This window comes from Chlorocebus sabaeus, chromosome 7, assembly GCF_047675955.1.
Source record: "Chlorocebus sabaeus isolate Y175 chromosome 7, mChlSab1.0.hap1, whole genome shotgun sequence".
In the NCBI taxonomy this organism is placed as follows: Eukaryota; Metazoa; Chordata; class Mammalia; order Primates; family Cercopithecidae; genus Chlorocebus; species Chlorocebus sabaeus.
The window spans coordinates 13254065-13270984 of NC_132910.1; the positions used below are offsets into that span (position 1 = coordinate 13254065).

Genomic DNA, 16920 nt, shown 5'->3' on the forward strand with positions numbered 1-16920 from the left:
AATTAATCTCTTGGTTAAATAAGCAAAACCAAGGCATGATGGATGGGATTAGTTATCTGAACATTTTAAAGGATAAGACGTTTTATAGTACAAAAGCAGATTAGTGTTTTGGGACTTAACCAATGTAACTATAAAAGAAGCTATGTAACCTAACCATATCTAAATTTAAGAAGTCTGGACCAGGTATAGTGGTTCACGTTAATCCTAGCACTCTGGGAGGCCAAGGCAGGAGGACTGCTTGAGGCCAGGAGTTCATGACCAGCCCGGACAAAAGAGCAAGACCCTGCCTCTGCAAAACATTAAAAAATTAGCCAGGCATAGTGCCGCACACTTGTAGTCCTAGCTACTTGGGAGGCTGAGGGAAGAGGATTACTTCAGCCCAGGAGTTCAAGGTTACAGTGAGCTATGATTGCACTACCGCACTCCAGCCTGAGGGACAGAGTGAGACTTTCTCTCAAACAAAAACAAAATAATCTTCCAGAAAGAGGCAGTCTGTACAGAGTCTAGAAAAGGAGAGCTCAATAAATAAAGATTTGACAATCTATTTTTATTACTATTTAGGTGTCAGCTTAAATGTCACTTTCTCCAAGGAATTCTTTCAGATTCTTCAATCTAATTTGGATCTCCTCTATATATTCTTAAAGTATTTTGAACTTTTTCTGTACTTTCTTCATAAACACATTATAAATGAGGTTATAAGGTTATTTACACGATTGTTCGTTTAATGTGTCTCTATCTGTACTACTAAAATTTAAGCTCTATGAGGGCCACAGTAGGAACCTGGTCTTTTTCATTGTCTTCAGTGTCTAGTATGGTACCCAGTAAAACATGAGTTCCCTGAACATTTACTGACTGACTTTCCTAAGCAGAAACTCTCCTCTTCTTTAAATATATCTGGTGTACATATTTGTTAGTGTTAATGTATAATTGTGAATAACGCCCTTTCACTACTCCATTGTCCCCTAAACACACACATGCACATGCACACACATGCACAATGCTGAAGGCTGTAAGGGCAGGAACTGTCTTCGTCATCTCTGTATTCTATGCCTCATTCAGAGCAGGCACTCAGTATTTATCTTCTGAAGTGACCCTAACTTTCTACCAGAACTGATTTGCTTTGAACCAGCAAATAATAAGGAAATAAACCATTCACCGGTAACCAGGTGTTATGCTGGGTCCTTATACAAATTATTTCTTTTTTTTTTTTTTTTTTTTTTGAGACGGAGTCTTGCTCTGTCGCCCAGGCTGGAGTGCAGTGGCCAGATCTCGGCTCACTGCAAGCTCCGCCTCCCGGGTTCACGCCATTCTCCTGCCTCAGCCTCCCGAGTAGCTGGGACTACAGGCACCCGCCACCTCGCCCGGCTAGTTTTTTGTAATATTTAGTAGAGACGGGGTTTCACCGTGTTAGCCAGGATGGTCTCGATCTCCTGACCTCGTGATCCACCCGTCTCCGCCTCCCAAAGTGCTGGGATTACAGGCTTGAGCCACCGCGCCCGGCCACAAATTATTTCATGATCAATTAACGAGCTATTGTGTTGAATGGTGACCAGTTAATAATAATGTATTGTATACTTCAAAATTGCTAAAAGAATAGATTAACATTCTCACCACAAAAAAGTAATAAGTTGGTGAGGAAACAGACATGTTAATTGGTTTGACTGAATCTTTCTATAATGTATGCATAGATCAAAACATCCAACTATACTCTATAAATATACACACTATTTGTCAATTAAAAATAAGACCAACAAATTAGCTCATTTAATCTTCATAAGAAATTGTAGTCTCGTTGTGTTGACTAGCCTGGTCTTGAACTCCTGGCCTCAAGTGATCTTCCCACCTTGGCTTCCCAAAGTGCTGGAATTACAGGTGTGAGCCACCCCACCTGGCCTTATTCTTATAATAGATAACATAGTATAGTGTTTATACTGACAACTGTAAATCAAAATTCAGCCATTAGCCTATGAGGTTAAAAAATGAAGTCTAATCAGAAGACAAAACTGTTTGACAATGGACACAAGATCTTCAGGAAAAACATGACAAAATTAGTAAATTTGGTCAAGTCTGAAATCAAATGTTTTGAGTTCTAATGAGTACTCCCCACTCCCAGACTTCCCCTAATTTTACCTAGTGTAAAGTCACATAAGCCTTCAAGACTCCTGAACTCCAAAGCTTAAAAGAAGAAAAATCTGAAGAACTCAAATGATACTCATAAAACACTAAAAATAATTGAGACCTAAAATAGAGACACATGATTTTAATCTCTCATGAATCATGGTCAACTTTAAATACATACAATGGGAGATGCAATTAGAAAATGACATCAAGTGAACATCTTTGGATCATCAGCTTACAAATATGGTTGTGGTGGACAAACAAAACAACTTGCCTAGCACTCACTTGCCATTTCTATCTATCTCCCATAGCATGGTTAATAGAGAAGATGCTTGGTCAGTAGAATGTGACAGACTTTCCTAACTGGTCCAAGGCTGGAAATGACATGAAACCATGTTGCCTGCCATGCATACAAAGCTACTCTGCCATGAAAGAGAAAATGCAGCTGATACAGAAAGTAAATTCTAAAAAGAGAGGGAATGTCTAATAGGAGTCCTGGAAGCCCAGGTGCCATTACACTTCTATAACTCAGCTATTCAACCTTCCCTCTAATTTCCAGTCATCTATATGTTATAGTTTGTTCTTAAGTAATTTTCCTAATTAATGCAGTGTTCCTATAGTACAGGCCATAAAATAAAACAAAAATCAAAATCAGGATTTTTTCAAAGCACGTATGAATAAAGTTACATTTAATATAATAATAAACCAGAACAATTTATTCATAAAGATACTTTTCTGGCCTTATCACTTACTCTTATAAAGGTACATTACCTTTTCTGGTGTTCTAAATACTGAATTTTTTTCACGTGCGCCATAATTTGTAGAGCAAGATCTTCGCTGTATTATATGTTGGAGTCTCTCTAGCTCTTTCTTATAATAATCTCGTTCTTCTTCTATACCTTTCAGAAATGTATCTAAACGAGAAGGTGACCTGTCTCGACGTTTTATTCCATGTTCTAGTCTCATCCTCTCAACTTCCAGAGTAAGTTCTCTTTCTGCAAATTAAAGTGGTTAACTCTTAATATAATGTTGCATACATAATGTTGATTAGTCAAGTAAATTATATTAACTTTTAGAACGAAAGCCACTAGAAATCATGAACTGTTCTAAATAACACCTGTAAGTACCAAATCTATTGAAGAGGTAAATATTGAGAGGAAAAAAGGAAAAAAAAAGCAAAAATTAAAAGTTTAAATAAAGTCCAATAGGTCCAAGTCCCCTGCTTTTGTCTTATTATAAGATGGGTACTATTCAGTACTACAAAATAAAGCAATAAATTACCACATAGTACTTTCCCAGGACCTGAAAATGCACTAAAAGAAAATATATCTATAAACAACCATAACATGCACAAACTTAACATTAAGCTTGAATACAGTATACACATATACAAAGAGAGCAAAAGAACTCAAATAAATATAATTATTAGCTGTTACCATAGAAATTGCCTCTTCATGAGTCAAAAGTAACCAAATACTGGCAATTTCATATAGTTGAACCTAATTTAATTTATGTTCATTACAACTCTTGAGGCATGCAGTGATTTTCCTGAATGTATTTTGATTTACTCTCATCTCTTCTTTCATTCGTTCAACAAATATGTATTAAGCATTTACTGTATACCCAGCACCAGCTAAGGATACAGTATAAAAAAACATAGCCAAGGCTGAACAACTATTCTAATTGTAGTAGGATAAAAGTTACAAAAGGATAGTGTACAATGCAAACTAGAGGATGAACTGGCAAATTTGCCCCAAGAAGGAATGACCAGAGAAGTAAGAAGAAAGTAGGAGAGTGGGAAAGAATGGGCAACTGGGTTAAATGCAGTCAAATAAGCAAATGAATGAAAAGCAGCCACTGCATTTAGCACAACAGAGGTGAATGACTTTAACAAGAGCAGTTTTGTTGAAGGGGTGGCAACAGAAGCCAACTGGAGTGGACTGAGGAGCTAAGGGGTAGTGGGTGATCAAGCAGAACAGCAAGTATGGATGACCTTTCAAGATGCTGATGCTATGAAGAGAAGAAATGAGTGGCTGCATAGGAATGGGTCAAAGTTTTTGTATTGGAATGGGTGAAGAGTAAGTATGTTTGAATGCCAATGGGAAAAAAATAGTACAAAGATTAAAATTATGGAGAGGAGATCACTAATTTGCAAGGTTTTTAAAATTAGAGAAGTTAGGGCCCACAGAATAGATGGAGCCACTGGTCCTTCATAAGAGGGACATTCTTGCATTGAACAGGAAGGAACAAGATGCACAGGTTTTTAATCTGAGGCCAGAAGACAGAGTGAATCCCTGCCATGGCTTCCCTTCTCTAGGAAAACCGGAGGTAGGATCATCCACTCAGGATGAAGGTGGGAAATGGGACTCACGGGTTTATTGACAGTACAAAACATTTTAAATATCCCCCGTGGAGAATGGAAGATCAAACTCTAAGAGAAAAAGGGTAAGATTTCCATACAGAGCTGAGCAGCCTGCTGAGGTTCAGGACCATCTAATTTGCAGCGCTCTCAATGTACCTGGTGCATACTCAAAGAGCTGACCATGTGTAAAAGTGTAGAAGGCAAATGGTTTGGCTCATCCATGGCTGGGTATCTGGCAGGGGGATGCACCCAAAACAAAGGGAAACAAGAGAGTTTGAGACAGCTGAAAGATTACGCTGAAATGATAGACCACACATAGCTATCAAAAGAAATATAAACTTTTTTTTTGGTATTTTTTGAGATGGAGTTTCACTATTTTTCCCCAGGCTGGAATACAATGGTGCGATCCTGGCTCACTGCAACCTCCGCCTCCAGATTCAAGCGATTCTCCTGCCTCAGCCTCCTGAGTAGCTGGGATTACAGGCACCCACCACCAGGCCCAGCTAATTTTTTTATTTTTAGTAGAGATGGGGTTTCTCCACATGGGTCAGGCTGGTCTTGAACTCCTGACCTCAGGTGATCCGCCTGCCTCAGCCTCCCAAAGTGCTGAGATTACAGGCATGAGCCACCGCACCCAGCCTATTTTAAATTTTTATACATGGTTCTAAGTACTTTAACATATTAACTCATTTAATTATCACAAAAACCTTTCAGGGTAGGTGTCATCACTAGCCCCATAGATAGGGAAACTGAGACACAGAGAGCTTAAATAACATGCTCAAGTTACACAGCTAATAAGTAGAAAGGAGGTTAAATAGATTATCCACATGGGCCTAGGATAGAGACTGTTCTTAATACAGTACACTGGCTTCCTTTCACTTCCTAAGACACACTGAGTTTGATGGCACCAAGCTTCTGCACTTGCCATTTCCTCTGCATAGAAAACTAGACCCCAGATCTTCATATTGCTGGTGTCTTGTCATTGAGGACTTCATTCAATCTCTAGCACATCCTCCCACTCTAATTTAATATCTCTTATCAACTAAAATTAACTTCTTCACTTATCTGCCACTAGTTTGTTTCCGTAACAAGAAAAAAGGCTCTGCAAGAGCAGGGCCCTTATGTATTTTGTTTGCCACTATATACCCCAGCACTCAAAAACAGGGCCTGGCACCCACACAGCAGATGATTCATAAACATTGGTCAAATTAATGAATGAATAAATTCTTTATTTTTTTTGGAGATGGAGTCTCATTCTGTCACCCAGGCTGGAGTGCAGTGGCATGATACAGTCTCACTGCAACCTCCGCTTCCCGGGTTAAAACGATTCTCTTGCCTCAGCCTCCCGAGTAGCTGGGATTACAGGCACGTGCCACCATGCCCAGTTAATTTTGTATTTTTACTAGAGATGGGGTTTCACCATGTTAGCCAGGCTGATCTTGAACTCCTGACCTCAGGTGATCCACCTGCCTCAGCCTCCCAAAGTGCTGGCATTACAGGTGTGAGCCACTGCGCCCGGCCAAATGAATTCTTATGTTCTTTATGCCAAGTCATTTAGAACTGGTACCTGCAGAAAGTTAGCCTATTTCTATTTGTGTGTGTGTGTATGTGTATGTATTTTAAGATAATATAACTGCATTTCCTTGAAAAGATTCTGTACTTCAATTTTCCACTATCAAAATAGCCTTCCCTTTAGTCTTACTTAATTCTGTTATTAGTGTGTCTCAAAGGAGGACACATTTCTATTGCAAAATATTCAAGCAGGGTTCCCTGTATAAACTAGTCAAACATAAAAATTCTAAGGTCCTTGAGGGAGAGATTTCTACTGTATCTACAGTACCTACTATGGTTTCTGACTAATGGTAAGCACTCAACAAATATTTATTGAATGAATGAATGCATATCTACTAAGAAAAACAATACATCAAGAGGAAATCACAATCATTTTTTAAGCTATCAGAATTTGACATCTTACCTGTAACTACAAAACTTTCAACTTTTTTGCTAAGTCTTTGCTTTTCTTGTTCAAGCTGATGAACAACAGTTTCAAGGTCTGATTTTACAAGGAGTTCATCACTCAGTCTCTCCTTTTCTTTATGGCATAAGTTCAATTCCTGCAAATTTTAATACTATAATTAAGATTTCTAACAACTTTATAAAATACTATCGCACTTAAAAGGAAAATAGATTTTTATAAGCATATTTATATAACAGCAATTTACATATATGTGTGTGTACATACACTTAATTAGTCAAATATAAGGTTTCAATTAAACTTAATTATCATTTGTGGCTGAAAGTACCATAAAACACGTATCAACAATGTTTCTTTGTGGGTGGGAGAATTATTTTCAATTTAGTTTAGCATATTCTTATTTTTTTCTAAATGAATATGTATTTATATGATTAAAAAATATAAAACTTTTTCATGTTTAAGAAAGCAGTAGTAAGACAAAGTCTTCTAAGATCACCACATACAGTGTATCTATAACTATACTGGTTATTCTCTCAGCCTCATATGCACAACAAAGATAACAAGACCAGGACACTAAGGATTCACTGGCAAGGATGAATCTATGGTTACAAAGTACTTTACATGGTATCCAGCATGTCCACCACGGTAAGTACTTAAAAAATGTTAGCTATCAATATTATCATTCTTATCTTAAAAATACATAGAATCTTGCATTACTGGAAAAAATAAGAATGGTAAGAAAGTAACTACGGCAACATCTTACTGTCAGCCAACACTACTAAAACTTGGTCACAGTTCTGAGACAAGTATTATTAATCACATCCAACATTTAGTGCACATACAACTAGCAGTGAACAAACAGCAAAAATCCCTTGCTCTCACACTTCCTTTTTAATTGACTTATGCCACCAGGACACTGCAGCTAGACTGTATAAAAAGTATACATAATGAAAGAACTTGGAAATTAGTATTTACCTTTGTTTCCAATCTTAGAGAAAACTCTTCTAATTCAACAGGTTATTTTTAAAAATCCTCAATCATTTGGGTGACTACCCGGTTTCTACCTTATAAGCAAGACACTCTTTCTGCTAGTTCCAGACTATAGGACCATATGCTTTTCTGTATGCTATATTTAGGCTTCTGTTGGGATGACTACTTCCTTTGTTATTTGAAGACTACTAGAACAAGAAATGTGACCAGGAAAATGGTTTGTATTACCAAACAAAGCTATTAAAAGAGGACTGGGCTGGGTGCAGTGGCTCATGCCTGTAGTCCTAGCACTTTAGGAGACTGAGGCGGGAGAATCACTTGAGTTCAGGAGTTTGAGACCATCCTGGGCAACATAGCAAGACCTCATTTCTACTACAAAAAAAGAAAAAAAAAATGCTAGGCACGGTGGCACATGCCTGTAGTCTTAAACTACACAAAAGGCTGAGGTGGGAGGATCACTTGAGCACAGGGGGTCAAGGCTGCAGTGAGCTATGATCATGCCATTGCACTCCAGCCTAGGTGACAAGGAAAGACCCTGTCTCTAATAAATAAATAAATAAAAGAGGATGGAGTACCTTTTGTAATAATCAACAAATATTTTAAGTTAATCAACAAATATTAAGTAATTAACTTCTGGTTTTAATATTAGTCAACTCACAAGTCGTAAGGTAGTTAAAAGAAGGTAAAATTTCTAACAGCTACCTACTATATATAAGATTAAGGAATTATAAAAATATAAACTTGCATGTCCATGCAGTGGAATATTACTCAGACATAAGAAGGAATGAAGTACTCATAAATGCTACCACATGCATGAACCTTGTAAACATTTTGCTTAGGAAAAGAATCCAGACACAAAATATATGATTCCCTTTATATGGAATGGCCAGAATAGACAAATCTACAGAAACAGAAAGTAGATCAGTGGTTGTCAGGAGCTGAGCAATAAAATAAAGCATACATACTTTCTTTTCCTTTCTTTTTTTTTTTTAAAGACGGAGTTTCGCTCTTGTTGCCCAGGCTGGAGTGCAATGGCGCAACCTTGACTCACTGCAACTTCTGCCTCCCAGGTTCAAGCAATTCTCCTGCCTCAGCCTCCCAAGTAGCTGGGATTACAGGCATGCGCCACCACACCCAGCTAAGTTTTGCATTTTTAGTAGAGACGGGGTTCACCATGTTGATCAGGCTGGATGGCCTCGAACTCCTGACCTTGGGTGATCCACACATCTCAGCCTCCCATAAAAATTTTCTTACTGAAAATGCTGGCAATTCAATATGACGTCAACTTACCAGTTGAAGTTTTGCCATTGTTTCTTCAAGATCCTGCATTTCAGACAGCTTTCTTTTAATCTCTTTCTAGGAATAAAAAGCCTATTAGGTATATACTTAAAAGTCTAAGAATACTTATCACTAAGTCACATGCAAATAGATGAAGTAATTTTGCAAGTACTTCACATTCCCTCTTACCACTGAGATCTGAGGCTTCATCTCCACCCATTTCAATGAAGAGGCAAAATTGAGCTTCTCTTTAATCTTTTGGTATCCCGAAATGTTTACGGGAGCCTACTAGTAACATCTGAAGAAGGCAACTTGAACGACTTGTAGGATCTTCCTTGGGCCTTAAATTTGGGGGCAATCCTATGGCACTGTCATTTCCTGATCTTCCTATCCTATTGGCTTTCTCCACACCTGCTTTTACCAACCTGGATCCTCTCTACAGAGAGCCGAAGGCCAAGATCAAAATATTATGATCCAATAGGAATATTTTGTTGAGCCAACTTGTCATTTCTGAGCATTTGCAATGTGACATGGAAAGCTGTGTTTAGCATGCTGTGTGCACAAGGATAGAAGATGCAAAAGGTGGTGGAAAAAGACAGGGATGAGATACAGGAGTGTTGCAATGAAACTAAAACCACAAAAACAGAATTAAAACTGTGCTCATTATATCCTTTTTCAAGATTGTGTTGGTGGCCTGGGGTCCTTTGAGATTCCATACACATTTTAGAAAGAAGTTTTTTCTATTTTTGCAAAAAAAAAAAAAAAAAAAAAAACCACCACTGGGATTTTGATAGGGATTCCACTGAATTTGAGTTGCATGGACACTTTAACAATACTGAGTCTTCCAATCCATGGACACGGAATGTCTTTCTATTTATTTGTGTCTTCTTTAACTTCTTTAGCAATGCTGTATAGTTTTTCAAGTGTAACGGTTTTTCATCTCATTGGTTAAGTTTATTTCTAAGTATTTTATTCCTTTTGATGCTATTGCAGATGGGATTACTTTCTTAACTTCCTTTTTGGATAGTTTATTCTTAGTGTATAGAAAAACATCTGATTTTTGTGTGCTGATTTTCTACTCTGCAATTCTGCTGAATTAGTTTATTAGCTCTGATTTTTGTGGAATGTTGAAGGCTTTCTACATGTAAAATTATGTTATCTGTAAACAGAGATAATTTTACTCTTTCTTTGCAATTTGTATGCCTTTCCTTGCCTAACTGCTCTGGCTAGGACTTCTAGTACTATGTTGAGTAGTAGTGACAAGAGTGGGAATCCTTTCCTGTTCTTCATCTTAGAGGAAAAGCTTCCAGTTTTTTACCACTGAGTATGATTGTCTGCTGCGGGCCTTTCATACATGGTTTTTAAAATACTGAGGTAATTTCCTTTTATTCCACTAATTAGTAGAGGTGGCACTGTATAAAATCAATTCGGTGATGTAGAGCAGTGGTCTTCAAACTGGATTATACTTACTCCTGGGATAAAATGAACACTTTCCAAGTATTATATAAAACTATGGTATGCACATAGTTCTAAGGAATCAGCATCTGAATCCTTAATTTGCATATTCAGTGCTTCTTAAAAATGATCTACCTAATAACTTGTTTGTGGCCCAGCTACCATGTGAGTTCTGCATTCCTACCCTCCCTTTTATAGCTGCCTTTCTCTCAATGTTCAAAGAAGGGCATGTATCTCATTCATACCCCAATAGTGCACTGTCTCAAGATATAAAAAACTTTTGGAGTACCAGATCAAAAGATAATCTGAAATGTTGGGGCTGGCCAAAGGCTTTAAATAAGACACTATTTTCTCCTATTATCTCCCATTAAGAGATGTATTCCCAATACAATTTTACTTTTTTATTTCATAAATATCAACATTTGTGGTGTATTTGTCACTTTAACCCACTAATTAAAAATTGTAATGATAACACTATTTCAGATAAAAATGTGAACACCTTGAACCTTAACAGTTACAGGAAATTTTTAAAAATAAAAAAACTTTTGTTTTCCCATCAGATAGGCTGTCAGAAATTTTTTAAATAAAAAAATTCATTCTTTTTAAATTTGTTCTTTTTATTGTACAGATGTATGATAGTGTGATCACGAAAAGGTTTTCAAGCATAAAACTGGTTGAAATAGGATAAAATTTTGTGGAAATTTCAAAGAGAAAGGATCATTTAGATTTTACTGGCTATAATTAAAAGAACAATGAAATAGTTTTATTTTAAGACATTGTATTTAAAATAGACTGGAAATATCACCCTTTCCATTTAAACTTAAAAGATGAAAAATGTTATTATAATTACCAACTTAAAAATGTGCAAGGACATACATAGTTTTAAAAACACTTTTAAAGAATTCTTGCTGGCCAGGCATGGCTGCTCATGCCTGTAATCTGAGCACTTAGGGAGGCTGAGGCGGGAGGATTGCTTAACCCAGGAGTTTGAGACGAACCTGGGCAACAGAGTGAGATCCCGTCTCTGCAAAAAATTAAAAAATTAGCTGGGCCTTGTGGCATGCACCTGCAGTCCCAGCTACTCAGGAGGCTGAGATGGGAGGATTGCTTGAGCCTGAGGAGGTTGAGGCTGCAGCGAGCTATGATTGTCCCACCACACTCCAGCCTGGGCAACGGAGCAACACCATGTCTCAAAAACCACAAGCTGAGTGCAGTGGCTCACGCCTGTAATCCCAGAATTTTGGGAGGCTGAGGTGGATGGATCACCTGAGGTCAGGAGTTCAATCAGGCTGGCCCACATGGTGAAACCCCATCTGTACTAAAAGTACAAAAAAAAGTACAAAAATTAGCTGGGCATGGCGAGCACCTGTAATTCCAGCTATTTGGAGGCTGAGGCAGGAGAACTGCTTGAACCTGGGAGACGGAGGTTGCAGTGAGCCGAGATCACACCACTGCACTCCAGCCTGGGAGACAGAGATTCTGTCTCAAAAAAAAAAAAAAAAAAAGGATTATAGAGCAAAAATGACATAGAGGGGAAACTTCAAAAGCTATCTCACAATGCACAAAGAGGCAGAGATAAAAATCTTGAAGGAAAACAAGTCCTTGGAGATCCATCCTAAGAATAGGTGTGCTTCAGAGAGACATTCAAACAACTAAAACAAATACAGTCATTTACAGGTGTAAACAACACTTCAGAAAACCCTGCATTACCAAAGCAAAAAAACAAAAACAGACACACAAACCAAAAACCTGAATTGCAGATATCAAAAGGGCTCAAGCTCACTGTGTGTTGGAGAATTAATGAACACTCTCACAACCCACACATATCATTCATTACCTTTGCTTCCCCAAGTTCTTTATCAGCAGTCTCAAGCACTTCTTCTTTATGTCTTTCCAACTGCTGTGCTAACTGATCTATTTCAGTTAATTCTTGGCAGAGTTTTTCATTTTTGTTACTTAAATTAACAACTTCAGATGTCACCGTTTCCTTGGTTTCCATAAGCTCTCGTATACGCTTCTCCAGGTCTTTATTAGCTTGCTGAAGAAAGTCAACCTGAATTGGAGTTGTAATTTATGAGGTATATAAATTGGAAAATTATCCTAAACACTGACTTTCCAAATAATATTTCAAAAAACTCTATTTTAAAACTTATTGAAGATTAAAACTATAGCTATTCTATATTTGCAAATTTATATTGTTATTTACAAAACTGACCATGTGAAGTGTAATGAAAGTACATATCCATTGGCTTTGATTTTCAAGCACAGAAAGGACAAGAAATTTGTGTGAACTTTCTCCCAGTACAGAGTTCTATATGACAAGAATATCATGATGATAATAGACTGTGTTGTTCAATATAGTAGCCACTAGCAACCTCATGTGGCTACTGAACATCTGAAATGTGGCTAGTGTAAACTGAGATGTGCTGTAACTATAAAATATACACAGGATTTCAAAGACAATACAAAGAAAAAGATAGGTATGTAAAAACATTACTGGTTGAAATGACAATATTTTGGACATACTGGGGTAAACACATTATTACAATTAATTTCACCTCTTTTTATTTTTTTAAATCGAGCTGCTACTAGAAAAATTTAAATTACATTTATGGCTCATATCATATTTGTATGGGACAGCACTCCTCTAGAGCTACTGTTGATATTTTTTACCTACTATATTCTGTTTGTAGCCCAAGCAGCTCTGTCATACCAAAATTTCTAAAGTTCATGTGTCATGCTATATGGAACTCTCCTGCTCTTTCAGCCTTAGGTCAAATGCATGGCAAAGGAATCCACTACGTAAGTAGCTAAAAGCTAGATATTTAATTTTTATATACATTTTTAATTTTTTAGGTTATAAAAGATATACTCACGAAACTTTTTTTTTAAAAAAGAGAAAACCATAAAGGAGAATATTCCACCACACAAAGATAAGCTTTGTTAGTATACTTTGGTACATTCTCTTTGTTTTCTCTTTCCAAGTCCATATATACATTTTCTTAAAAGCAAATTGACAATCATGTGCCCAGAGTTTATTCTCTTCCTTTAAATTGTTAATGTTATGGTGTATGTTAATTACTCCTCATTCAATAGTCTTTAGAAACATGATTTTTCAATAACTCCACCCTATTTCTGGATACTATGATTCTATCACATTTTTCCCATTGCAAATAATACCTCAGTGAACAACTCCTGCCACTTTTACAAACCCATAGACCATTATAAACATATAGTGTTTATTATAAACACCATTATATACACTCAGTGAAATAATTATAAAAGCCATTACCTGAATATTTAAATGAGCAATAAGCTTTTCATTGGTTTTATTTCTAGACTCCAGAGAGAGGACATCAGGGGACCGACCACCATCCAAAGCAACTGACAGTCGTTCTATCTCTCGTTCTCTTAGCTCAATCTGAAGATACAAAGACATGCTGTCATTTTAAAAAATCTGGTTTTCAGCCAAATGATTAACACTGAACAAACATTTATTTGGACATATTTTCTTACGTCCCAATGTATACAAGAGATTAACATTTATATTTGTGTCATATATGCATAAATGCAGAACAAAAATAAATTATATAGAAAATGTCAACAGACATACTGTCAATATATCTTTCATATGTATTTTTACTACAGATTCTTCCTTATTTAATTTTTGTACTTTTTTCCCTCTTTTAAGATTTAACAATGTTTATATAAAAACAAACTTGTTAGCAGATTACACACATGCTCAAGTACCAGAACTGAATCAAAACTACTTCAGTCCGTAGTAGAATAAATAAATGAGTGTAACACACTAAGAAAAGTAAGTTGCTACTGAACCTCAATATTAGAAAGAATAGGAAACTGGGGTGAATTTAATTATCTGTTATTTATGTAAGAATTTGGAAAAGCTCACACTTTCAAGCTTTGGCTTTTTTTTTTTTCTTCTTGAGACGGAGTTTCACTCTGTCACCTAGTCTGGAGTGCAGTGGCATGATCTCGGGTCACTGCAACCTCTGCCTCCCGGGCTCGAGCGATTCTCCTGCCTCAGCCTCCTGAGTAGCTGGGACTACAGGCATGTGCCACCATGCCTAGCTAATTTTTGTATTTTTAGTAGAGATGGAGTTTTACCATGTTGGCCAGGCTGGTCTTGAACTCCTGACCTTGGGTGATCTGCCCAAATCAGCCTCCTAAAGTGCTGGGATTATAGGCGTGAGCCACTGCTCCTTGCCCAAGCTTTGGTTTTCTTAAAATAAATAAATAACCAAACACTCCAAACATACCAAAAAGTAACAACAATATGGAATGTTTGAGACAGCAGAAATAGCTTGGTATGACTGGATGTAATGTGCATGGGATCTAGTAGTTTGGGATGTCTGAAGAATTAGGACGAAACTAATTATGATTATCCTGGACTAAAGGATGAAATTGACAGGAATAAAAACAGAGGCAGGGAAACCTAATGCAGGAATGCATAAGAAACAATTAATGACTAAAATAAAACAGTGGTAGAGGATAGAACAGAAGAAATAAGTTTAAGAAGCACTTAGCCAGTAGAAATGACAGAACTTGGTGAGTGGTACGTGAAGGCAAAAGAAGGAGATCTAGAAAGACTACAGAATGTGCAGTTGGGCAAACGTTGATGCTACCAACCAAAGGAGAGAATACAGGAGTTGAAACCAGAAGAGAACAAGTCCAGTACAAGGCATATGAGTACAAAAAGACTACATTCAAGTGGAAATGCCCAGTGTGAAGGTGGGTATATGGGTCTGGAGTTCAGCAGAGAAGTTTGAGCCAGAGAGAGATGGAGGAGTCATCAATACACAGGCAATATTTTAAACCAAGAGAGCGATGAGGACACTTAAGAAAAGATACAGAAGAGAAGAAGGGTCAAAGACAGGATTCAGGAAAACAGTAATATTTCAGGGAGTAGACAGGTGAAACAAAGCAAAAAAAAAAAAAATTATAATAGGCTTAAAAAAAAGAAAACTGGAAAAAAATGAAGTCATGGAAAAGTTTCGAAGAGCAATTATCAATACTACCAACTACCACAGAGTAGGTCAAGAAAATAGACTCTTAAGTATCCTTTTGGATCTAGCAATTAATGTTACTGATGTAATTAACTAGACTAGTTCACGTAGTGAGTGCAGAAGACAGACTACAATAGGTTAAGGAGTGAGCAGGAGGTGGAGAAGCAGAGACAGAAATGGAGCTATCAAGTAAGACAGTCTTTGGAGAAGTATGCATAGAGAGGGAGAAGGAATCCTCAAGAGGAAGAGGTAGTTAAAAGAGTTTTTTGGCTGGGCGCAGTGGCTCACACCTGTAATCCCAGCACTTTGGGAGGCCGAGGTGGGAGGATCATGAGGTCAGGAGATCGATACCATTCTGGCTAACATGGTGAAACCCCGTCTCTACTAAAAAATAACAAAAAATTAGCCAGGCGCGGTAGTGGGTGCCTGTAGTCCCAGCTACACAGGAGGCTGAGGCAGGAGAATGGCATGAACCCAGGAGGCAGAGCTTGCAATGAGCCGAGATCATGCCACTGCACTCCAGACTGGGCGACAGAGTGAGACTCCATTTCAAAAAAAAAGAGTTTTTGAAAAGGGATGTTAGCTATGACAATAGAAGTACGTCTTCACAGGATTGTTATGAAGATTAAATTAATCGTTGTAAAGTGGTTATGCAAGTACTTATTAAAGAAAAAAAGAATAATTGATTAAAGTAAGGTCCTAAGGAAAAAAGAGGAAATGGGGTCAAGAGCACAGGCAACTCAGCCTTAAATAGGATGAACAATACCCTGCCCACTAAATCTTAAGACAGCCTAGTGCAAATATGGCTAATTTTAAAGGTAGAGATAGAAAGTTGAGACAAGGTGACATCTTCTCAGAAGATGGAATTTTTTTTTTTTTTTTTTAGACCAAGTTCTCGCTCTTGTTGCCCAGGCTGGAGTGCAATGGCATGATCTCGGCTCACCACAACCTCTGCCTCCCAGGTTCAAGCAATTCTCCTTCCTCAGCCTCCCGAGTAGTTGGGATTACAGGCATGCGCCACCACGCCCACCCAGCTAATTTTGTATTTTTAGTAGAGATGGGGTTTCTCCATGTTGATCAGGCTGGCCGCCAACTCCCGGCCTCAAGTGATCCACTCACCTCGGCCTCTCAAAGTGCTAGGATTACAGGCATGAGCCACCACGCCTAGTCGATTTTCTTTAACTCCATTTTTATCCAACTAATCTTCAAAACACTTTAAAGACGTAATCATACCAACACCTAAGTTACATCTATATCTGTGTGTGCAGATCACTCAAAAAAAAAATGCAGTCAATGCAGAAAATGAAAAACGTGTTACCCAATTTAACCTCAAGACGCATATTAAGAAAACAAGCCTGTAATTACCCAAATCAGAATTTAGCCAAGACATCAATAGAAATTATGAAAAGACAAAGCTTGCTATGGTTATAATACAACTCTGCATCTACTAATTCTCCTGATTCTTCAGAAAACTGTTGTATGAGGACTAGTGCTTGCAGAGAAAACAAAAAAAAAAAACCATGGCAACACAAAAGAGTAACTTTCTAAGAGACTGGTGTTCAATATGACACAATCTATAAAAAGAGTAGAAAAATCACAAAAGTACAATTGTAAAACATAGCACACTTCAATGAAAACAGTAATATGGTTATAAAATTATATTTGGGGAGATAAATGATTCAGCTAAAAGAAAAACCAAACAAAAACTACTATTCACT

At 37.4% G+C, this 16920-nt stretch overlaps 1 protein-coding gene across 2 annotated transcripts in view; it reads right to left on the reverse strand.

The window, feature by feature from the left end:
* The window catches only part of CEP135 (centrosomal protein 135), an 83918-nt gene that overhangs the window by 54792 nt on the left and 12206 nt on the right, over positions 1 to 16920 (reverse strand). For both annotated transcript variants that reach the window (XM_007998651.3, XM_007998650.3), the window contains exons 7-11: positions 13471 to 13599; positions 12016 to 12231; positions 8736 to 8801; positions 6456 to 6594; positions 2890 to 3113 (exon numbers count right to left, since the gene is read on the reverse strand). In XM_007998651.3, coding sequence (XP_007996842.3) covers positions 2890 to 3113; positions 6456 to 6594; positions 8736 to 8801; positions 12016 to 12231; positions 13471 to 13599 — 774 coding nt within the window. The remainder of the gene's footprint in view (positions 1 to 2889; positions 3114 to 6455; positions 6595 to 8735; positions 8802 to 12015; positions 12232 to 13470; positions 13600 to 16920) is intronic.